Raw genomic sequence first — 25,508 nt, 5'->3', positions numbered from 1 at the left:
CTGAAACCTCCAATTGTCCAGCTAAAGATCATCTCTGTTTCCCTTACGCCAGCTACAGCCATCCTCACACTGGACCTCATTATCAATGCCTACCACTCCACATTCATCCAGGACCCAAACCTTACAGGTTCCTTTCTCTGTGGCCCTAATTTTCTATGCTTGCATCCCATCTCCACTTTGCTGGCATTTTGACTATTGTCTAGTCTTCCATTCTCTCCACAATTTCAGCCACCATCCACCTCTTCCCATCCTCAGTTATTTTAAGGTCAGCCATGTCACTGTGTCACTGGTGGCATTTTGTCCTTACCTTCTTCCATCTGTCTCTTGTTTAACTGAATCCCGGAATACCATGTATCTACTACTATTCATCTTTATCATCCTAAGTATGTGGTACAAAAGTGCTGCTGTTAAAAAAAAAAGTCACTAAAACAACGTATTTTGTCTATCAAATTCCCTTTACCACTTTAGCCCGTCTACTTTCTTCTACGGTCAGAATTTTTTTTTTTTTAATTTGTTTGTTTTTTGTTTTTGTTTTTTTACGGAGGCAAAGAGAGCAAGTGGGTCAGGGGCAGAGAGAGAGGGAGAGAGAGAAATCCCAAGCAGGTTCCAAGCTGTCAGCACAGAGCCCCAGTGTAGGGCTCAAACTCATGTACTGTGAGATCCTGACCTGAAACCAAGAGTCGGATGCTTAACCAACTGGGTCACCCAGGCACCCCAATGGTCAGAAATTTTAAATCAAAATACAGTTCCCCATCACAATTCTGGGAACACCTACCTTAATTTGACTTTTCCCAAATCAGAGCTTGGGACAGGGTTGTAGTTTAATTGGGAGCTGACACCAGGAAGAAGATATAATACAAAGGGAAAAGAAAGGCAGAGAAGAATGAAAAGCCAATAAAAGACGTCTCACTGAGCTTGTGTTACCACTGTGGACAACCCCCTAAGGAATCTTGCAGAATGTGACTCAGAATAGTCCCTCCAAAGGATGAGAGGCTCGATCTTAATCACTGACTCCCATAGCTCATTAATTGAGGGTTGTCCCCAGAAGTGATAACTCTCCCAAAGTTTGCAGAAAACCTATGCTGCGTTGGGTGAGCTTTTATAGATATTGCCCTGAGGTAGAAAGATGGAGAGATTCAGTAGACGCTCAAGATGGAATGCTTCCAGGGTGAACAGAGGCTGCCCACTTCATCTGCAGCTGTAATCACGAGGGGGGGAAGAGGTGAGCATGGGGCACACTAGACATTGCAATCCTTTCTAACCTTCTGAAGATGAACCCTTTACCTTCCCTGTCAGGCTTCTCATTTTCCACATTTAGCAATTTCATCATCTTTGCCTACTTTCTCCCTTATCTAATCAGTAACCAACTCAAACTTTCACAGTATCAAATGTGGCTCCGTAGGAAGGTTGAGAAATGATTGACCAAGTCTACATCAAAGAATTCATACAGATTCTAAGACTCTACTGATGATGTCATGGTCAGGCTACTCTGCAAAGTTCACTAATAATACTCCAACAGTGTTTCATCATGAGGCAACTAACTATGTATTTGGTACCTAGAAATAATCAAGAAGGTATCCCTAATATTATAAATGAGAGGCTTCCCAGAAAGTAGCTTCTGAATATGGCAAACATCCTCTTATTAATGAGAAATCTAAACTGACACCCAGTTGGGGATTGCAGTATTTACACAGTTTATCATGCAAATGATGTTTTGGTTTCACAAAGATGAAAAGCTCAGAGGTAGGCAATGCTTCAACCAAGTAAAACCATAAAAATATATTTTTGCTAAAGTGGATACCGCAATACTTTTCTATTTTTTGCCTTTTACACAACTACTATATTTGTTACATCGGTGCTTAAGAGACTGGTATCACTGAGGAAACACCGATTGTAAGGGTCTGCAACATCCTCTGATCAAAATGTGTATACTATTGCTCAACTATTCAGAATTTTGTATGTCTTTAGGTGAATATAAATTTCACTTAAATACATTGCTAGGATTTTACTTTGGGGAAAGTTTTAAATTTAAACAAATGACATTTATTTTCATGTTCTTTAAAAAACAATTAACCAGACCTTAAGTATTTTTCCTCACATGCTCCCTTGATACATACATATATATCCACAAACATACACATTTTTCATTTACATAAACACAAAATAGTAAAATTTATGTCAGAGCATCCATAAGGCACTTTTATTTATTAGAAAAATACGATTCCTCTATCATTCATGTGGTTGTCTAAATTTCTGCTGGTCACAAGATTTGTTACAATTAAAAACATCTCAAAATATGGTGAGCTCTCTCTCTACCTTTCCTTACTTCTTGAAGTTCAATTGGGGCTAGAAATAATCATGTAAAGAGTAAGAAAATCATACCAAAAGTGGATTATTCCATTTTCTTCTGCAAAGACTGCTCCACTGATAGGAACATGTGCTTACAGGCAAAAGTCTAGTTTGAGAGCAAAACATGATTTATTTTTCTACAAACTAGCCTGCATGTTCCATTCATCAATACATGTCCTTACATGTGGAAGCCTTTCCACATGGTGCATCACTCTGCTCCGGGGGCTCTTTGGAAGTGAATCTTTCAAGTTTGTGCCCTACAGATCCCCGAAGTGTCTGGGAACTTACCCTTTGCTTTTGCCAGAGGTTTGAAAATGAAATGCTTTGGGCCTGCACAATGTTGCTATGCAATTCATTATGGGACAAAGAAACGTCTGGGGTTAGGCAGGCAAGCAACTAATGATCCTTCATTTTGTCCAGAAAACATCAAGATCGATATGTAGGACATGCAACATTTATGGAACACTGTGTTTTCTTTTCCCTCTAGGGGAAGGAAAAAATACTAGATGATCACTTTCTGCAGATGGCTACATGATCGAAGCTGGCCTCTCCTTCCTACCTGCTAGTAGCAATGCAGCCACCTGATCTTTGTTAATTTCCTGTACTGTATATACCAGAATTTAAATAACTTGATTTTTTGGCATGTATAGTTTGCTTCATTGATCCAGGTAACCAAAATCTGGAGACAATGTCATAATCCCAAGTGAACAGCACTGGTTGAAGGCTCTCATATGCATCAACGATCCGTGATGTATTCATTTAAATTAGATCTTTTTATGAACAAAACGGAGGAGCCCAGAGACAGAAAGCATGAACCAAAAGAAGATAACTGCAGTTTCCTTCCAACTCACATAATCTGTCAGCAGGAATCAAAATGAAATACCATCATAAATCATAGTTAATGAATAAACTGTTTCTAGACTGACAAATCAAAATGGAAGCAGCAACATAAATGTGGTCAATGTTATATGTCCTTGCGAATATCCCTAATGTTTTTAGAATTTGAAAATCAGAGTAATGCCAGAGTTTTGGGTTGAATTGGATTTGTTTCTTAATCTCTTATAGAAATGACCCAGTAGGGGATTTGGAAACTAGAGGATCATCTCAGGAAAATAATTAACTTTGTATCTCCTTTAAGAGAAATCATCGTCAAGGGTAACAGAAACCAATATGGCACAGTATTTTCCCAGTGATGTGTAGACATTTCCCCAAGTCATTCCTAAACAGAGAAGTAAAGAATACAAATTTGGTACCAATTGTTTTCTATTTGTTTACAGTAAGATAAAAGCAGGGGTCTAGTATAGGATGATTGACTGAACATGCAATCCTTTCTATAGCTTTCTTAGGGCCTGAGAATCTCAGGTGATTATTGGATCATTGTGGGGCCATCAATCACACATCCTTAAAGCATTACATTGAAATCATCAGTGTGGGTTCCATAAAACCACAAACTTTTAAATTCAAAGATACCAAATCTTGATAATGTAGAACACTGAGATTTTTCTAATTTTGTGAATTCTACTTTAGTTGCAGGTGGGCCAGATCACTTATAGGTGGTTTTAATTAGTACACCCACAAGCAAGGACAGTCTCTCTAAAGCTATGTTAGGATTTAAAAAGTTAGGAAAGTGGTCATTTCTTTTGAAAATATCAAAGGAATCATTTCCAATTTGATATCAGGGTTCATAGTGACATCCCACTTGCAGTCTTCAAGATGGAATAGAAAATTGGATGAAGATATGAGTTTTTGAAAATAACACTTCAATCATCCACAACAAATAAGCAGTAAGGACCAATAAAGGCAAACAGCATACACTCATGTTTGATTTTACCCACTTTGACTTAATAAATGACCCAATGAGGGCATTTTACTCCTGGACTTAAGAAAATACCCACATTTTGCATTATGTCTTATTTTATTCCATATCAAACTTAAATACCAAAGATGAAGTATCTTCTGTTAGTGTTTGAAACCTTTATTAAACTTTGTTTGACTCCCAATGCATAAATAACCAAATTCAAGTACTAATGATGATTAATGTCATATATCTAATTCTATTACATGGAGTACAAATCTCAGAAAGCATAAACTTGAATCTTTAAGAGTTTTATAACTGAGAACAATTATTTTGCCTCTTGTGTTCCCATGAGATAAAAGTGAGTGAGAAACTCATAACCAAGTTCTTGCTATTCACAATGTTTCCATTGGGTGTAGCTATGATATTAGACAGGTTGATATCACAGCCTGCGTATTCAGGAAGGATGCCCAGACATTGGGGGATTTATAGTGACTTTCTTTGTCTGTATCATTAAATTCTATTAGTCAGCTATGTTCTATGGGGAAAACCAAATAATACAGTTTCAAATCAATCAAGTCAAGAAGGATTTCAATGTATTTTTCTGAAAATGAAGAAATCTAAAAAAAAAAACAAAACCCTGAGATGTGATAAAACTTGAGTCAACAATAATTTCTACATAATTTGCTTATTCTTAATTTTTATATAACCATCTAATTCACACTTAGTTTAAATGCCTCCTTATAGATAGGCATCTGTTGGATAAAGTGGATAAATAAGGGGAGAATCTTCTAACAATGCAACCCCTTTATTCAATGATGGGTCTGAATAGTGTCTTAAATTGCCTTTTATGCTAAAAGGAAAAAAAAGAAAGTATTTCTCCTCAAATGCAAGGGCAGCTTACATGCTGAGATGAAAACTGCTAACTCTTTTCTTAACAACACCATATGTCTCCAATTGGATCATAATGCAGTTGGTTCTCAAGGGAACGTTATGCATGGAAGCTAACCAGATCGAGCCACAGGCTTAGCTAGCTGTGTGTGCATTCTCTGATTAACCAGGAGACGCGACTTTGGATTTTCCAGATTATCTAAGTGAGTGTCTGAAGGGCCTTTCTCCTTTCCTAACACCCGCCCCAAACGAACCCTGACTCGCATCCCTCTACAAAAATATTTCTCTTTTTGTTCAGATTTCCTCTTCCGTGTAACCTCAATACATTTTAAGGAACTGAAATGTTCAACCCCTGAACTCTCTAACCATGGGTTTTAAATAGTGAATACATTACATAGCAAACATTATAGAAGCCCAGCATAAAAAAATCAAAAGGAAACTATTATAAGACTGAAGAGGTCACATTTCCCTCCTGAGAATCACCAAAAACAAAAGAGCAACCAATAGACCAATATGCATTACTCAGACATTTCTTTATCTACTTATTATAATTCTTTCTTTTTAGCCCTATTTTCAATCTCTAATATTTTTATGCATGAGTAAGATATATTTTAAATTTACATACTTGTTATTAAACACTTGCCATATATACTACTGGCAGATTAATATCAGGTTGAGGCATTGCTAGCTTAAGTCCTAACACATAGGATGTATTCAATTCTTTATGCTGAGTGTAAACTTTTAAAGCATAAATTTATATCATCTTATGATGTACATAAAAGCTTAAGAATTTTGCCATGGCCAATGTGAAATGCCCTGGCAGAGTCAAGATTGGTGCTTCTCAAACTATCTCTGATGAAGGGACAATTTAAAAAAAAAATTCAAAATGTCAGTAACTTGATATGTTTTTAAATATGAGATTATGCATTCAGATTTCATGGCAATGTCAAATTGTTACAAAAGTTTCTAAATGCTTACTCTCCCTTTCTCTACCCTTCTTGTGATGAACTGGTAGGAAATGTCTGGATACTGGCATCAGTCTGTGTACTCCACGGTGACTATCACTGTTGAGATACATTATAAAATAGAAATCAAGATACCCACATGAATGACAGGAGTCCCAAACTGCCTTCACTTGAAGTGCATTTTACACTATGATTTGCTGTGTTTTTCTTCTAATTCACTGTAGGCAATCATCAGCAGAGATTCCAAAGAAAGGCCAGAGAAGAAACACCAAGAAGGCTTTGGTAGTTTTGAGAAGAGGAGTTGCTACATACTATTAAAAAACACACAGTTACCAAAGCAACCTTTCCTTTCCAGTGACCGACCAAGGGCTTTCCCATGTACTCCTTCTAACAATAACAATAAGCCTAGACACAATTGCATGATTACTTAATGGTATTTCTTACCTGGGATGCCTGGTGGTGTTTTCAGATATTTTCCATTAAAATGTTGAATTACCACTTCACATTTTTCAGTAGACTCCATTCTGGAAAAAGAGGTAAACAGGAGATCATATACTTTCATACAGTTGTGCATGTTCCGGAAGAGTACATAAAAATGAGAAGGAAAATAGGCAAGCCGTGGAAAAGCTTGATTTGAGAGTTCTACCGGAAGGGTCACCGTGACCACCATGATTAGGTGACAGAGTATCACAAACTCGCCATTGCTGAGACTATGATTTACTGCACTGAAAGTTGCCTCGGTGGATGGCTCTGTGCGGAGTTCTCTCCCAGAGGTAATACTGAGGCAGTATCTTATGTAACCCACAGAACACTGTCTGACAATTGAAAGTGCTGTAAATATCTGTGGAATATCTGAGTTAGCAAACCTGAAAGGTAGGTCTTTTGGTTCTTCACAGAGAAAGCTCCGAGGCTTACATAGATGAACTACCTTGCCAATAAGGGGCAGAGTTGAGATTTTTAACTAAGGCTTGTCTAACACCGAAGCTGAACTGCAGCTAGTAAGCAATTGTGCTGAGGGCTCCACAAAACGAGTTGACGACATGTGCTGTATTTCCACCGCCTGCAGTGTAGAGCGATGATTAATACGGTGGTATTATCAGCATCTCTGACGCTTTTATTGAAGATGCACTGGGTGAAGGTACAAAAGGGAATCATAAGGTGCCCGGAATGTGAGAGGAGAACATAAACACGTAAACTTCAGGTCCTGAACTTCCTTCGTTTTGAATTTTGGAAAATCCTCTATTTTCTCATACTAGATATCGCTATCCCTAAACTAGGTTTCTGGGGCCAAATTCTGCCATCTCACTTGCAAGCTAACGAATGAGCATTTTGAACTCTACCAACCTAATGTCAACATTGGCAGGGCTGCCCTATCCTAAGTAGACTCAGATTGGCAACATTTTCTAAATAATTAACTATAGTTGGGCTTTATTATTTTATGACAGTGGATGGGGAAGATAAAAATTAAAGGGCTGGTTCTGATTAAAGCAAATTAAATCCCCCAAACAGTACACTAGAGGCAAATACAAATTTGAAAAGCAGATCACACACATACGAAAGATGTGTATGAAATGTGTGAAATTTGTCTAAAAGGCAAAGTATAATTTTGGATTTTATGCTATTATTCATATGAGCTTTCTTCAAATGGAGCCCTTTAGCTCAAGTTATAAAACTTTCCGACACCTAAATTTTCTGTGTGTTTTCAGGAGCATATTACATGCAGAGGAAACAAGATAAGGAAAAAAATACGCAAGCAAATGCCAAATAAGTTATACAATTATTATAGTTACAGGAATTCAAGTGTGAGAGGAATTCCAGAAACCAGGGAAACACTGAGAAGTGGGCACAGAACGCCAAAAGGGCCCTTAGAGAAGTCATGAGGGCAGGGGGCTCACCTGACCCTGCGTCCTTTTAGAGGAGGTGAGGTAAACAGAACACTGTGCCTGAGTGGAAGGTTCCAGGGGCGTTAGGACACCAAACTCTCAGAGATAAGCTCAGAGATGCAGACAGAACATCTGAATTTTCAGGTTAAAGAATTCTAGATAGTATCAGGAGCATGTTCCAATGGGGGGCTATAATTATTTTCTGATTCAAAATTAAAAAAAAAAAGATCTTTTCTGACATACATTCCTATGAGGCATGGGATGGAGGCACATTTTTCTGTATTGACACACATGGCAAATCTCTACCTACCAAGCAACAATGACTTCCCAGGTATGAGATGAGTACAGAACGACAGAGCCAAAAATTTAGAAGAAGCCTGTACTTGGTTCAAAACTCTGCTGGCACCATCTTGAAATTCTTAGTGACTTTCTAATTAGGGGTCCTGCATTTTTATCTTTCCCTGGGTCCTACAAATTATGTAGCTGGTCATGGTATGACAAGAAAGTACAGGAAACCAATCTGATTAGAAAGTGCAGGAAACAAATAGGTTATTATTCATTTATCACATGGTCCAATGGTTCCACATAGGCGTGATTTTATAGAACATCTGAAGAATGAATCAATTTTATGACTCTTTAAGCTTAATAATCTACAATTTTCATAAATAAAAATAAAAACAAAGAGAGCATTTTATTTACTGCTTAATCACAACTTCCCCCAAATCAGATGATATTTGGGGTTAGGAAAACAAGATGAATCTTTCTCCATTCCAAATATTTAGGAATAGCTAAGTACAATTTTCCTAACTCCTTCAAGGTTTTCTTTTGGTGGAATCTTTTACAGTAAATCTTCCATCTTGTTATTGTTATCATTATTATTATTATTATTTTGGAAGTAGGAAACTTCCATTTCTAGGAACAAAAGAATTCTAATTTTGCTCTTTCTATCTTCCCACAGGATCTACTATCTATTGTCTCTTAGGAACAATAACCTTCCCTCCTACCAGAGACATGAATGGGAGAGGAAATGTAAGCCCTTAATTACTACAGATGTTACTTTATGGAATTTTTATTCCAGGAGAGCTACAGAATGAAAAGCTTATACCCTAGAGCCCCCTCCCTGCTCAATCTCTCTCTGGATACTCATCTAGATAAAAGGCAGTTAAGAATCTAAAGCTTGGTTGCATGAGTCCTACAAATCAAATCCTTTCTCTTTGTCTTAAAATGACATGGAATTCTAAATGAAGACTAAACTAGATTGGGGTGTGTGTATGTGTGTGTGCACAGGCTTGTTAATTCTATTTAATGTGTTTTAGGAAATACAGAGGAAGCCAAAGTAGAAAATCAGGTGGCTCACCCACTCTACCCCCCTAAAATATTTTTGCTTTGGATTGAAAGCCTCAAGTCTTCCCTTTTGGATTCTAAGTATGATCATCTTTTCTTAAGACTATTTTACAGCCATATCAAGCCGGATGGGGGCTGTTTCTGGTAACACAAAGACAGCGGCGTAGATTGTTCACTTTGGCTTCATTCAGATTTAACTAAGTGAATGTCTGCAGTGAGCCTTTAGAGACTCTCGTCTCTGAAAGAATAAATGCAATAAAAGTCTGTTTTCTGTAGCTGCCGGCGCTTAGTGTCAAACCATGTTATGCTGCACCACCCAGCAGTGACAATTTCATTTTAATACACGGGGCTCATTTTAACAAGGCAAAGCAGTCTCAGCAAAGGTGCAGATAGAGGAGCTATCAAGGGAAAGGCTCAGTGTTCCTCTTGCATTTTATGTGGGAACAGAACAAAAGTGAGGCTGGAGCTCTAGGGGGGAAGATACTGCATTTGAATAGCCACCTTTGGAAGAATGTGTCCATTCTCTTCTCAAGTTCACAATTAGCCACTTTGAAATGTCAGCTCAAGCTATCTGCAATCTGGCCCACGCTTCAGTTGAAACTGACACTAGCATTATGAAGTGAGTTTGAAAAGGCGGCATGCCAGACAAAGCTGCCTTTACACGTTGCTTTCAGACGGGCCACTGAATCACTACAACCACATCTATTCTTCCCAGGCGGTACCTGAACCCCCTTGAGTACCTCGGGACAGCTCGCGTGCCAGGCCAACCATTCACCCGAAGATACATTAATTAGGTTCTTACAAGGCTCCAATCATTGTATAAAGCTTCAGGGTTTTCTGTTAGGTCTGATGTTTAAATATAAATACACATTAAAGGTCCCGTTTGACATTCTTTCTTGTCTCAGTGCCTAGGAACCTGGCTTCAGAGTCATTCAAAACAAATCGCAGAATTGTGATTAAAAAAAAAAATTCTTTTTTTTTTTTTTACAACAGCTACTAAGGGGAACCAGTTTCACAGCCAATACAATTCCCACAGGCAAGTTACATCAGAGGAGAGCTTGATCCAGTATTAGTAGAACGTTCTGGGTCAGACTTAACACACCAAGGTGGAAGAGAACTTTGCAAAATCATCTGCAGCCTATCTATCTCACCTCAACAGAGCATCTCTCAGTTTATGATTTTGAAGCAATAAGCATTATTAACCATATATTTAAAACAAATCCACCCCGTCATTTATTTTGGTTAATTAGAGGTTTCCGCTATTGTGAAATTTTTGTGGTTTTGCAATCACAGGCTCTGTACAAATTATTGGCAACTTAGAATATCCAACATTGCAAGCCAGTCATCCATCTAAATCCGGTTGGAGTTGCGCAAAGGGTCAATATCAACAGATTTTTTAAAAGTACTAAAATGTGCACTCTTTCTGAGATTTCAAAAATAAATTACATCATTTACTGCTTCGTCTATTGTAATGGAAAGAACAACAGTTGAGTCCCAGGAACAAAGATTGAGTGAATGAGCTGAATTTTCTTCTTCGTTTTTGCAATGTGTGCTCTAGTTCGTGCAATCTGTGCTCTACCTGCCAGGTGCTTGACATTCTTAGGATGCAAGTGTCATAAATGCTTAAAAACGAAGCAGAGTGGCCTCCTCCCATTGTCCTTTGCCGACACCCAGGCATTTGGGTGATATCTGACTCAGCATTAAAACACATTCCTCTTAGGATACGAAACTATGGACAATATTCGACTAATTAAAACCCACTCCAGAGTTTTAGAATCACACAATTTCAGGACTAGAAAGAGCCATGGATATCAACTTCTAAATTGTACAGATGAAGAAACTACTACTAGTTGCCTTTTCTAAAGAGTAGTCAGTGGATGAGCCTGAAACAGAATCTTTGTCTCTTGACTCTCAGTTCAGATGGCTTACCTGGGAGACGTGGAGCTCCATTGCTGGCCTCCCATCATCCTTCCTGATTTCCTGTACTTGTCCACTTTAATGCGTCCTGATGCCGGAAAGATCTTGCTACCTCCATTCCATTCAACCTCTACTAACTGGCCTGTGATCTGCTGTCACAAGAAGGGCACTTCACATCTTTGGGAATCTTTCCAAAAATCTATACATAGTATGGATACTATCATGAGAAAAACATCAGATAAACCCAGATCTGGAGACATTCCCCAGAATACCTGGCTAGTACTACTTAGGAAAAACAAGGAAAGTCTGAAATTGTCACAAACCTCAGCTGAGTGATCAGGCATGACAACTGCATACAAAAATGGTACCCTGGATTGGATTCTAGGACAGAAAAAGGATGTCAGTGGAAATATTAGTGAAATCCAAATAAGTCTGGAGTTTACTTAATAGTAATGTACCAATGTCAGTTTCTTAATTTTGACATATGTACCATGGTAATTAATGTAAAGTGTCAACAATGGGGGGAAATGGGTGTGGTGTATATGGGAAATCTTTATTCCTTCTGTAACTTTTGTGTTAAATTAAGCTTATTCCAAAATAAAATATTTACTTAAAAATGACTGTAGGGGGGCACCTGGGTGGCTCAGTTAGGCATCCGACTCTTGCTTTCGGCCCAGGTCATGATTTTGCGGTTTCGTGGGTTCAAGCCCCACCTCGAGCTCTGTGTTGGTAGCACAGAGCCTGCTTGGGACTCTCTCTCCCTCTATGTGCCCCCCAACCTCCCCATTAGTGCTATTTCTGTCTCTCTCAAAATAAATAAATAAACTTAAAAAAATAAATAAATAAAAATGACTGTAGGGGGTGTCTGGGTGACTCTGTTGGTTAGGTGACTAACTCTTGATTTTGGTTCAGGTCACGATCTTATGATTCATGGGTTTGAGCGCCACAATTGGGACTGGCAGCACAGAGCCTGCTTGGGTTTCTCTCTCTCCCTCTCTCTCTCTCAGCACCCTCCCTCAAAATAAATAAATAAACTTTAACAAAAATAAACAAAAATGACTGTACATTATAATTATTACCAAACTATTTTTAAAAATATCAATTCTGGGCCCAAGCCCAGGAGATTCTAACTTAATTGCTTTGGCATGAAGTCCAGGGACATATTTTTCAAAGTTACCCAGGTGATTCCAGTATGTAGCCAGGGCTGAAAATGACTGTTCTGGAGCTGTTTGTCAATGTCCCAAACTGGATGTTTTGTCTGGACTTCAGAAAAGTTCTAAAGATTCTGAAATGGTTGTCAACATTTAACGACTGGGAGACTTCACATGGAAATCCGGATTCCTGATTCCTCTTGAAAGATAAGATGATCTATCCCATGTTTTCTGCATTGGCAACTAAGGTACAATAAAAATAAATTTAGACTTTGCCCCTGGTTTCTCACATAGAACTCCTAAACTGGTGGTGATAGCAATGTCCTTTGTTACTTATAATGAGGCCCTTTTGGCTATACCTGAGTTTATGTTAATGAGATGACTCAAGATGGGACCCCTAGATAGATCCAGAATGGGGCTGATCACCGCAAAGACCAAATGATTGGAGGTTTGGAGGCTTCAGCCCCACTCACCACCTCAGGGGTTGGAAGAGGGGTTAGAGATTGAGCTCAATCATTAATGGCCAGTAAATGAATCAACCATGCCCATGCAATAAAACCTCCATAATAACTACTAAACAACAGAGTTCAAACATAAGTAAAGTGTTTTCATGAGTTCTGTGGTTGTTCTAGTGAATCATCAAATCTGAGGGGGTCAAGGGAACCCATGACTATATAGTTGGCTTGGCAGAAATGTGAGTAGCTCTTGCTATTTGGGGCTGGGGTCTGAAGTGGGGACAGTCTTGTGGGACTGAACCTTTAACCCATGAGTTCTGATGATAACTCTACAGAGTTAGTGTTAGAATTGAATTCAATTCAATTGTTGGACACCCAGTTGGTGTCAGATAATTGGAGAATTGGTATGGAAAAACAACATGTATGTGTTATTAGAAAAAGCCACATGTTTAGTTTGAAAAAAAAGACATCATGGCAACCATGAACTAAAGTTGAATAGCTGCTTTCTTTTTTTTTTTAACTTTAGTGTTTATTTACTATTTTTGAGAGAGAAAGAAAGAGTGTGAGCAAGGGAGGGGCAGAGAGGGGGGAGACATAGAATCCCAAGTAGGCTCCAGGCTCTGAGCTGTCAGCACAGAGCCTCACACGGGGCTCGAACTCATAAACCACAAGGTCATGACCTGAGCTGAAGTAGGACTCTTAACTGACTCAGCCACCCAGTCACCCTGAACAGCTACTTTCTTTAAACAGAGCCAATTTGCCATCAATCCTACCAACCTCTATCAACTGCCAATGTTGAGGTAAAGTAGCAGATGCTTAGTTATCGTTGACTACTTTTTCTTTGCTTTTTTTTTTTTTTTTCATTAGTGAAGTCCAGGGGAAAGAAAAATAGTTAATTTATCCATGAGTTTTCTGTTTGCCCCTCTTTATGTCTTCTCTGCTCTATGCCTCGAAGAAGTGATCCATCTATGAACAGTATTGTCTTAGCTCTTTTATGTGATAGCTTTTCATGGGGTTCAGCCACTGGGGGCCTGGTAGGAGTAGAGAGAAGTCTGGCCAGCTCCTCCCTATTCTCTCTTTGCTTTGGCACTCTCTGGCTGGGACTGCATCTCTCCCAGTTTCCAGCTACTCCAGGCAGCCCCTTCTCCAGGGCTCTGGGTCTTGCTGGCCCTGGAAGCACTCCTGTACCTGCCTTCAGCTGTCTCAAGGTAGTAAGAGCTTCCTTCTGGTCATCTCTGGGTTTCTCAACATCCTTTGTCAGATCCCTGTCTTCTCCCCACACTTTTGTAAATACTGCTTCATTCTAGTCTCTTTAGATGAATCATTTGGGGTGAAATTCTGTGTGCAGCCAGCATGCTGATGGCTATGCCATAAAACTATCAACGCTCGAGGAACAAAATCATCCTGGAGGCTCTGTGTTTCAAGAAAAATGGAAGGGGGAGAGAAAAAAAAAAAAGGTTTCTTTTACACTCAGTCTGGGAACTGCTTGTTTCTTAGATTATCTGCCAACACCATAACCTAAATCTGTCTTTTACCCATAGGTTAATGTTTTCAAAAGAAGTTTAGATAAAGAAATGAAAGAAAATTAAATTAAAAGCCTTAACACTGAGATAAAGGAGGAATTGATAAGTATAGTATGTTCAGATCTAGAAAAATCCTACCACTAAATGCCACTGGAATTCATAATCACTTTTAATCAATCTCTTTGAGCTGCAGGCACATTTGATTCCTAGATATTATTATCTGTTATATTTCTTTTCTGTCCTCTATGAAATAGTAGCTTTGCCTTTTTTCTGTTTCTTAAACATGCCAAACTTGGCCCTACCTCAGATCTCTGATTGCCTTTTCCCTTTGACAGGATTCCCTATCCAACCTTACCAAGAGCCTCTTATGCTGGTTCCTTATCATCTGTATCTCAGCTTATATGCTGTAGGGGAGCAGCAATGGTTACTGCTTCCAACTTCAATGTAACAAAGTTCTCCAATTTTAGTTTTACATGAGTAAACAATATTCATAACTCTCCTCTCATCCCACAGAGGATGATCTTTGGGATCCAGTCATTTCATTTCATAATGATAAAATAATACAGTATATGTTTTCCCTCCTCTAAATTTTTATAAAGCCATGAGTTGAGTCCAGGAGATTTCAAAATTATAGATGATTTGATGCAATTTTATTTATTTGCTTGTTCATTTGGTTGGTTGACTGGTTGGTTGGTTGGTTGGTTGGTTGGTTGGTTTGGGTCTTGAAATCCAGGGCTCTGAAAACATGGAAAAGAAAGCAGCAGAATGTTCTGCATGACTATCTCTAGTCATGATCATGATTTACTGATGGTGAATTAAGAAAAAGAGACAATGGGTACAAACAGTACAGTACAGACAATGGGTACAATGGGTACAATGGATATAAATGAAGAAAAACATAAGATGAGAACAAAGATCAAGAAGCTGAAGGATGGACCAGGAGTTTACTCTCCAGTGGATCACATTTGCTGGCAATTAGGTGAAGAATTAAAATTACTGAAAGGAGTTGGAGCACTTGGGTGGCTCTGTAGGTTAAACATCTGATTCTTGATTTCTGCTCAGGTCATGATCTCAGGGTTCCTGAGATTGGGCTCCGTGCTGCCAGTGCGGAGTCTGCTTGGGATTCTCTCTCTCTCTCTCCCTCTCTCTGGCCCTCCCGTGCTCTCTCTCTGTCTCTCTCTCTCTCTCTCAAAATAAATAAAATAAAGGTATAAAAAGTAACAAACAAAAAATAAAGTTACTGCAAGAAGTAACAGCTTTTATTCTCTTCAATCTCAGCAAACACCGTAACCTCTTTTTGTGCAAACACACCTGTGGTTTGGAGATCACTAATCACTAGATTCACACTTTAGAGATTTTCTCAGCTCACATTTGATGTCTTTGTTCCATACAGGTTTGAGGGAGTAAGGGCAGAACTATTGCCAAAACAGCAAGGGGGGAAGTTTTAACACAAAGATGGACTCAAGGTAGATATGATCAAAACACATAGTTAACAATGAAAACACAATGAGATGAGCTTGATGGTCATTTTACAGGATCATATATTTGCCTACAAAAGAAGCATTGGTATCTGCTTTGTGATCTTTTACATTCCCATCTTTTCATTATGCTTACTCTGAATCAAAGTTCCTCATATTTCAGGAGGTGGGAGCAGATAGGGAGCAAGAAGTATCAGGGAGTAAAAGGTAAATCAATAAAATTGTCACAATATTCAACACTAAGAAAAAACACAGAAAGAATATTTGGAGCCTGATTCCTAATGATTCTGGTTTTTAATAATCAGGCTGGCATCCGTCTGCCTATAACCACAATTATTTATTTATTTTTTACTTCATGAAAAGAAAGAACTGACATTATTTAATTGGAAAACTTGTTCATTCAGTATGGAGGGGGCAGAACACAGGGCTGGCTGCCCATATGTTAAAAGTCATTCAAACAAAACTCCATGAGAATCAAATTAAGAGTACTGAGGAGGGGTGAAAAATACTGCAAAATACAAAGGTCTCTGTGCTCAGCAGTCTCACGCTCTTTAGCTCACCAGGGGACAGTAAATGCATTTCTTAAAGAGGTTCTATGTTCCCAGATGTTGAAGCCGGATTAATTGTGAATGTTTACCCCCCATCCCTTCTGCACTTTGGGTCATTCTTCACCGGCCTCACATAACACTCTCTCAATGTGATTTTTGTTAGACAAATGGTCTCATGTTTCTGGGAATGGGAAACGCATAACGTGAACACACAGTCATGTCCCTCTAGCCTCAGGCTGATTTATGTGCTGATCCTCACCCTGGAAGGCAAGGTAGTCTGTTGGCACCCGTGAGCTCTGCAGCAGTGGGTCTGACTTGTCTGACTGTCAGCATTCCCACCATAAACTGCTGTTTTTAGAGGTTTATGACTTGGCTATAAAATGTTGCCTAGAGGGCGGTGGATCTTGCAAAATTGTTTTAAGTTACAAGAGAGTAGAAAAAAAAAACAAAAAAAAACCCCACAAACATAAAGAAACATAAAAAATAAAATAAAATGTCTGTAATTTCAGACATATATCTCATGCTTCTGGAACTTTGAAAAGGCTATAATTGTGCTGTCTGTGCACCCTACTGGCATTCAAATCTATGCTTTGAAGTTCAGTGTTTTAAATATAAAATGAAGATACTACCTTTACTTGAAGAGATGGTTATCAAAGCAGATTAATGTATAGCTTGCAAGTAAAATAATAATGGGGGGGAGCTTTTTAGTTAAAGAATTTTAGGATCTCTTGCACATGAAACAAGGACCACATCTGGTGGTCAGAAGTGACCACTGGTAATATTCAAAATGAAGCCTTCTGAAAAAATTTATTCAGGTTATGTAAATTGAGAGAGTCATAAATTCAAGAGATATATCCAATTTACCAGGCACAATTACATGACTACTGTTCTTCCAATCAAATAAGCATTTTCTTTTAATAGTGCCTGTGGCACTGTGAACTTTTAGAAGAAACAATTTGTAAATCAATAACAGTTGAGCTGATTTGACTGTAGTTTGCTCTAAAATTCCAAGACACCCATCTCAGAAGTGGCTTATTATCATTAAATGCTACCTCTCTGCAAACCCTTACAGTCAAAAACAAACAAAAAACAAAAACAAAACACTTGAAGTGATCTCATTTGTTTACCATCAAAAATTCACTGAAGATCAATTATGTGTCAGACAACATTCTAGGTGCGGGGACAGGCATGAAGGAGAACACAACACGGTCCCTACCCTTGAAGAACAGGGAGGGAGGTGGGTTCATGACTAGTACATGTGGGAAAGTGCTGCAGTGTGATAGACGTATCAACAGGAATCAACTCCATCAGAAAAATTTCTAAGAAGGAAGTCCAGCAGTTTGAGATTTCGCAGGCCTTCCAGAAGATTTGAGAACCAGTCCTAATACCCTAAGGCTATGCTCTTCCAAGTTTAGAGAGCACGAGAGTCACCTAAAACATCGATCGTCAAACCCCAACCAGCCCTGCTCATTGCTGATTCAGTAGGTCTGGGACAGGGCCCCCAAATTGCATTTCTAATAATTTCCCAAGCAATGCTGAGGTTTCCGTCCTGGAAACTAAACTTAGAGAACCACTGTCCCAAGGCATCCATTGCAATATAATCCATTCTCTAACTGTGCACTATCCTGGGAAGAAATGAGAAAACAGTCACTCGAGTCATCTCTGTTTTGTGGTTCAGAGACAGAGCTCCAAATGAGAAATGGTGGCCAGAAAAAAAGGGATATTTAAAAAGGAGGAGGGGCGTCTCTTGATTTCGACTCAGGTCATGATCCCAGGGTTGTGAGATAGAGCCCTGTATCAGGCTCCGTGCTGAGCATGGAGTCTGCTTAAGATTCTCTCTCTCTCTCTCTCTCTCTCTCTCTCCCCCTCTGTCCCTCTCCCCAACTCATGCTCTCTCTAAAAAATAAATACACACACATATATAATAAAAAAACAATAAATGAATAAATAAATACACACACATATATAATAAAAAAACAATAAATGAATAAAAGAAGGAATACTTGTGCAAGAGTTAATTTGTGAATGATCGTGCTTATTAAGGCAGTAGCCACAGTGATTTGAGAAAATGCAGAGCAAATGTCCAAGTGTGAGGAAAGAGGAATTTGGTCAGACTCACTTACCTATGATATAGCTACGGTTATTTTCTCACGTATTCAAATTAGGTAAATTATGTGGGATCCTGCGTCTTGGGATTTCAAGTCTAAGACACACGGAGAATGAAATACTGATCCTTCATCAGTTTTCTGGCTTCTTACAAAAGAGGCAGGGCCATGGTTTCTTTTGATTTCTTAGGAATAAGAAATCACTGCCTTGATTTGAACCTATGTTTTCCTTTTCAGTTCATGTGCTAACTTTCTGAAACTGGAAAATACCATGATTTAGAGTGTGGAGACCTGAGTCTCAGTATTGGAATGTGACTGATAATTCATATTCAAAGCTTAAAGTTTTAAAATGCTACTGCTTGGGGTTTAGTCATTGGGGAACTCCATAGAAAGGTAATTACGCTAACCACCCTCCACCCATCCATCCTTCCAACAGTGAAAAGGAAATATGATTTACACAAATGTTGAATCCAGTGGGTGAAGATACAAATTAAATAGTGAATTTATTATGGTTTTGATAAATTTTATTTGGGAACACAACTCTGACAGGAGCTGTGACATGACCATCTAACTTTGGAGGCTGGAGTTAGAGGTCAGTAAAGAGTTCTTTGAAGAAAAGACATTTAAGCCAGTATCTGGAGGATAAATACGCAGAAGCCAGGGTAAGAGTCATGACAAGTGTAACAGTCAAGAAGGGTTTCTTGTGCCCAGTATACAGGGCAGGAAGAGAGAAGGCCAGGAAGTTGAGTGATGTCACGGATAATGATGTCAGGAATGATGTCGGCAAGGCTGGGAAATCCAATCGCTCAGGCCATATGGAGGGATATATGGAGGCCATATGGAGGCCCCTGACATGTTCATATCTGTATTTTAAAGAATCATTTAGAACCTCTCTATGCAAAATGCACCAAAAGAGGAAGGCTGCCTTCAAAGCGGGCATAACAGAACAATTTAAAATTCCCACTTTTCCTCAGTTCCTAAAGAAAACAAAACTTCACAGGTTTTTACTCTTTTATGACAACATATACTATGCTTATAGTTTTGCCTCTTACAATGTACATTACTGGCTTCTGCACTAAGAAGAATACGCTTCACTGTAAGCAAACTGAAAGCATATAGGAAAGACAAAAGTGAGAGAAATGATCAGCCCAATCTCTGGATTATACGCTGAACTGTGCCTCCCCCTGAACCAATTCCTATGTTGAAGTCCTAGCGCCCAATAGCTCATAATGTTACTGGATATGGAGATAGGGCCTCGTAAGAGTGGCTCCTCATCCAATCTGATTGATGTCCTTTTAAAAAAAGGAGATTAATACGTAGACACAGAGGGAAGACCGTGTGAAGACAAAGGGAAAACAAGGTCATCTATGACAAAGCAAGAGGTCTCAGCCAAACCTGCTGGCACAATGATCTTAGACTTCTCTGGCTTCTAGAACTGTGAGAAAATAAATTTGTGTTGTTTAACCCACCCAGTCTCTTGTATGCTTTATAGCAGCCCTTGCAAATAATACACTCTGTACCAAAAGCCCTTTGTTAAAAAAAAAAAAAAAAAAAAAAAAGTCACCATAGGAGCTTATACACTATTCAAGATTCATTACACTGGCAAAATTCAGAGCCCCAGGCAATGTGATTAGCTCTGCCTAGATGACGCAAAGGAACAGTTACGAATGATCTGGAAAAAGTGAATGCCTCAAGGATACATTCAAGTCAAGGAGATTTTCTTCCCTCTGCTTACTTGTCTTCAAATCATCATGCATCTTGTATGTCTACCAGTCTACTAGAACATGGTGGGGAATCAGAACTTTAACGCATGGTCCATGACTTCTAGGAAGTCAAGTTAGACATCAGTTCGTAGTTAATTTCCAATTTGTTATCTTCCAAAGTGGGTTAATAAAAGTTGGTTTGGAATGGCCTTCCACATAATGGCAGGGTTCGGTATAAAGGGACACACCTGTCTACAATGGGCTGACTTCCAGATGACACGAACATCCATCCACTCATCCGTGTGAAGTCAGCTGGAGACCCATAAACACACCAAGCCATGGAGTCACAGCTCTTACTCTCATTCTTTGTTGTTAAGCAGTTTCCTTCTCTCTGAGGTTTCTTGAGCTTTGTTTTTCATGAAAGCACAGCAGGTGCAACCATTTCAACTCTATTCCTGGCTGAGATCTTCTTTTGTAAACATTCCCTTAAAGTTAAGATGAAAACTACTTTTCCTTTTCTGACAACGAAAAAAGTACAATATTCTTTTTTCTGTGCTGTGTAAAACATCAAAACCACACAGCTAGGGCCTCTTAAATGCAAAGGCCCTCCTGACCCCCCTTATTTTTCTGGGTTCCTTGGGACTTTCCAACAATTCCTGTTTCTCAAATTCTTTCTTCTCTTCCTTGTCTTGACTGAGAAATTCTATCGTCTAATTCTTTGGAAATCAATGCAAAAGCATTTGGATGCTTTGTTCACCACATGGGCTCTTTAGCTTTGGGGTACTGGGCATTTATTACCACTAGCAGAAATTGGCAGCATCTGATTTTGCTAATCTACAGGCATAGAGAGAACTGGGAATTGGGTATGCATATCATTATGACCCAAGACACATATAACCATTCTATGTACATATTTTAGCAAGCACAACATATTTATAATTACAATGAAATTCTTTGGAGCGAGGCCAAGATACAGAGTCGGTTTGAAAAGCTCCTTTTTTTGGAGGGGGGGGGGGAAGGGGTAAAAACGCTCTATTGCTGTGGGCCTTATGCTAGAAAGGAACGGAATTAAAAGGGAATCATGAGGAAAGACAAGTAACACACGCATGTAACAAGTGTTTTACCTGGCAAAGCCAACGCCTCTGCTGACTCCATTAGCATCTCTTAGTATTCTTGTGGAAATGACATGTCCAAAGGGTTTCAGCATATTCTCAAGCTCCTGCTCATCCATAGAAATGGGGAGATTTGAGATGTATAGGTTTGTTGGGTCTTGCTCTTGTTGCTAAGGGGAAGAAACAAACACATTAAGTTCTGAATATTGAAAAACGTATTCCACAAATGGCTAAACTTTTGCATGAACGGCAATATAGACTCCAATCTCCAACACACTCCTGAATGTTCGTTTTCTAAGGGTGCTACCTCTTTTTCATGAATTCCCTTCCTGTGGAGGGTTTCTTATAGAAACAATGTCATAAATGAAAACCAAGCTTTCTATTCAGCCTCCTTAGAAACGAAAAACAAACTTTTATTGCAAATGAACTAAGGAAATGTGTATTCTCTTTGATTACCACTAACTACCACTGTTACTACCCCTGCGTCAACCACCGTCACCACTAGTTACTAATGTTGCACTCAGTGAGTGCTTACAACAGGGCTAAGCATTGTTATTCACAGTTAATGTGCATTATTTGAATCAACAATAAATACGATTGCTACCATTTTGCAGATGACAAAATTGATCCCTAACTTGTCCAAGTTACACAGCTGGTAACTATCAAAGCCAGGGCTGAAATGTGGGGCTATCACCAAAGTCTATGGGCTATCACCAAAGTCCATAGGCTTCACTGTTCAGCTGCCTTCCACTAGACCCATGGCTGTGGGAGGAGGGGAGTCACATCAGCCTCAGCATCATTGTGGAATTTGCTAAACATGAAAATCCTCAGGGCTTACCCCAGAACTACTGAATTAGAAACTTTGAGGGTGGGACAAGCAATCTGTGTTTTGACAAGCCCTCCAGGTGATTCTGATGACTGCTCAAGTCTGGAAAATGCTATTCTACACCATACATGAATATTTATATATGAATGAGATAATGATGTCTATCATTTTCTAACCCAACAGCAATAGTGCTAAATAAGTTTCCTTAATAGAATGAGAACCCAAACAATTGCTAGCACTATCTCCATGTGTATGGACGCTCTCTATTTCACACACTGAATCAATGTTGGAATATAATTGTATATACGTTTCAAGATAAAACAACTGTAAACCTGCCATATTATAACCATTAATGTCAAAATATAGCATATATTTAAGTGCACCGTTACATTTTAACCAAAGCAACAACCTTAACTTCAAGGATAAGTGAGATTACATTAGAAAAAAAATCCAAAATCTATAGGAAATGACATTATGTAATCATAAAACATCTTTTGTGAAGAGATACCACATTCTGTAGAATATGCGAGGTTTTAAGCATGATGAAAAAAATACAATGAACGAGATTCCAAGTATTATTTCAAGTCAGAAAACCAGTTTTGGTATAAAACAAAACTATTGTTTTTAGTCTTGTTTTTTGTTTTGTTTGAGAGACAGAGAGAGTGTGAGCAGGGGACAGGGGCAGAGAGAGAGAATCTTAAGCACGTTCCATGCTCAGCATGGAGCCGATGTGGCGATTTTTCCCACGACCCTGGGATCAGGACCTGAGCCGAAATCACGAGTTGGACATTCAACTTATTGAAGCCACCTAAGCTACTGTTTTTAACTGCACTAAATATTCATACAGGTCATAATATTTTTATTAAGCTTTCAGATTAATAAGTTCTATCATTAGGTTAATTTTTTAAAACATAGTTTAGTTTCCAAGCTTTTGTATCACCATGGAAAATGGTAAACATAAACATAGAATCAATCAGAAAAAGACAACACAGCTTCAATATTTAGGAAGAGTGTCAATGCAGAAACTATGCAGCTGTAGTCAGTCTCTTTCTCTTCCTCTTCCTCTCTCTCTAACACACACACACACACACACACACACACACACACACACACGCTAGCGTGATCCTAGAGAGAAACAGAGATGATATTATCTGTTATTCATTCCTAAATGGTCATGATTATGTTTGTTTTTTGGTTGGTTGTTTGCTTTGCTGGGGTGGTGGAAAGAAAAAAGAAAATAAAAAGTCGTGTGTCAGATACGTTAATAAAGAATCTTATGCACATACAATGTTTAAACTATTTCACTACCCACCATTTAATTTTAATCTTTATATTATCACTCCAAAGGTAGCTTGGCAAATATCATTATATTCATTGGATAATGAAGAAACGGAGCCATGAAGATTCATCATCTTGCCCAAGGACAATCTGATAATTAGTGACATGGTTGGAATTAGATTTAGCAACCGGTTTCCTATCTTCCAGCTCAGTGTGTTTCTCACTAGCCCAGTGTTTCCCAAGCCTCAATCACCTGCATATTACCTGAGAAATTTTTGGCAGCCATGTATATTTTTTTATTTGCTTTCTTTAAATCAACATACCTCTGGCCTTAAATAAGTTCATTTAAAAAGTAATTTATGTTGCTACCAAACTAAAAAGCTGGTATTACCTGGCATAAATAAATTACTGTAAGAACAGGAAACAAATCAGTGTTATTAAATTATAGCTAGATGCTGTTTGTTTGCAAAAGGCATTGACTCTCGTGATTGACTTTTTCTGTTACAAATGAGATTCGTAATTAAGGCAGGAGTGACAAGCATGCTAACAGCAGATGGATTCTTTTTGTTCTGGGAAGAGTCAAAATTGAGACAGAATTCCAAAAAGAATAATTTTCTTATGATGCAATTTCTGGACCCCACACACCTAGATTTGCTTAAGTTCCATGAGAGAGACATGTCCCACAGATTGAGAGTTCCGACATTAACCCTGAATTTCTCAGAGGGGGCACACTGTAGTCCCATGAATAGGTTAGAATTTGCCCAGTATTCTGCCCCCCTTTGTCATCGATGAGGCTAAATAACCACAACCAGCCAATCCACTATCCCAGGGTACTGTACAGACCTTTTCATTTTCTCTAGGCAAGAACATATTAGTTTATCCTGATGCAATTTCATTTCCAAATTCTCCAAGTGCAGAATGCAATGAAGCTTCTCAAAATCTTGCGTGATAATCACGCAGAGCTTAGTTCATAAGGGGGTGGTCAGTAAGCTATTTTCTGAATCCAAATTCAAACAGCAAGGCTAACTCCTTAATTTGTATTCACAGAAAGAATATAATGTTGGGCAGTGTTATTTATTAAGTAATTCTGTCCTTTGAAATTCAGTATTAGTCTTGAATATATTTGTTGACTTGACAATAGAATTTAACTTCCGCATAAAATGAATTTTAGAGTAATACGTACACTCCTATTTTTACTTTTAATGTTATCTATGTATCAGGTTTATGTAAATTGATGGCAACTTTCAAAAGCTTCTTTGGCGCTACGAACTGCTAAAGAGCACCTGACTTTTAACTTTTCAGAAAAAAATTCTCATGTGAGAATTGCAATCTAAAACAACTTCAAGAAAAAAAATTTTTTTTTAACTTTTTAACTTAAATTTGCATGATCATTTAGTTCGAGAATGGACCTCAGGGGACATATTCTTCAATCTGATCATTTCATAAATGGCAAAAAAAAAAAAAAAAAAAAAGTTAAAGGGGCAGTTATAACTTGCTCAAGTCCACCCAGCTAGCAACAGGCTAGAAATAGAACCCTGGTCCTCTTTACCTGGTGTGATGCCCTTACCAATTCATGACACTGCCTTTTCTCTTAAGAAACAATGAATAACAGACAGCAGGTTGTAGTTCAAAGGAATTATTAGTACAGGCAAGAGTTAATACCTCTGAATTCCGTATTTTATTCATTTTTGCTTATTCATCAATTAACTTTAGCTATAGAATGAAGACTATCAAAAAAGAAAAAAAGTTCATGGCATTGGTCAGTATTTTTTACACACTCACAATTCTGCAATGTAAACTCATTTGTAAAAGTATATGACTACAATTCACACACGTATTACACTGAATTGACCAGGTCACCAAAAGTAACTCCCCATTTTTGGTCTGCTTCTACACCTTTTCATGCAAGGATTTCTTGATTTATTATTAAATTGATTTTATTATTAAATCAAATTATTATTTAATAATGATTAAATTAAATTATTATTACTTATTATTAAATTCATTTAATTTTGTCATGAGATTGTGAAACAGCAAAGTATCCTCTCCATTATGAACGAAAGCAGAGACCTGTCATTTCACTCGAGAATATGTAAATAATTCATTTTTTCGTGAAATGACTTGCTTTTTCTTGCATTTTTTTGTATATGTAAATTGCCAAAATAAGATTTATTGGCACTCATTG

General features: G+C 38.3%; 1 protein-coding gene across 10 annotated transcripts in view; it reads right to left on the bottom strand.

The window, feature by feature from the left end:
* The window catches only part of RBMS3 (RNA binding motif single stranded interacting protein 3), a 1,329,481-nt gene that overhangs the window by 250,043 nt on the left and 1,053,930 nt on the right, over window positions 1-25,508 (bottom strand). For all 10 annotated transcript variants that reach the window (XM_045436403.1, XM_045436406.1, XM_045436409.1 and 7 more), the window contains 2 exons: window positions 21,232-21,389; window positions 6,445-6,524 (listed from right to left, as the gene is read on the bottom strand). In XM_045436403.1, the coding sequence (XP_045292359.1) occupies window positions 6,445-6,524; window positions 21,232-21,389 (238 nt within the window). The remainder of the gene's footprint in view (window positions 1-6,444; window positions 6,525-21,231; window positions 21,390-25,508) is intronic.

The sequence above is a fragment of the Leopardus geoffroyi genome, chromosome C2, assembly GCF_018350155.1.
Source record: "Leopardus geoffroyi isolate Oge1 chromosome C2, O.geoffroyi_Oge1_pat1.0, whole genome shotgun sequence".
NCBI lineage: Eukaryota > Metazoa > Chordata > Mammalia > Carnivora > Felidae > Leopardus > Leopardus geoffroyi.
The sequence above is the reverse complement of the archived record's forward strand: the minus strand, read 5'-3'. Positions and strand labels throughout refer to the sequence as shown.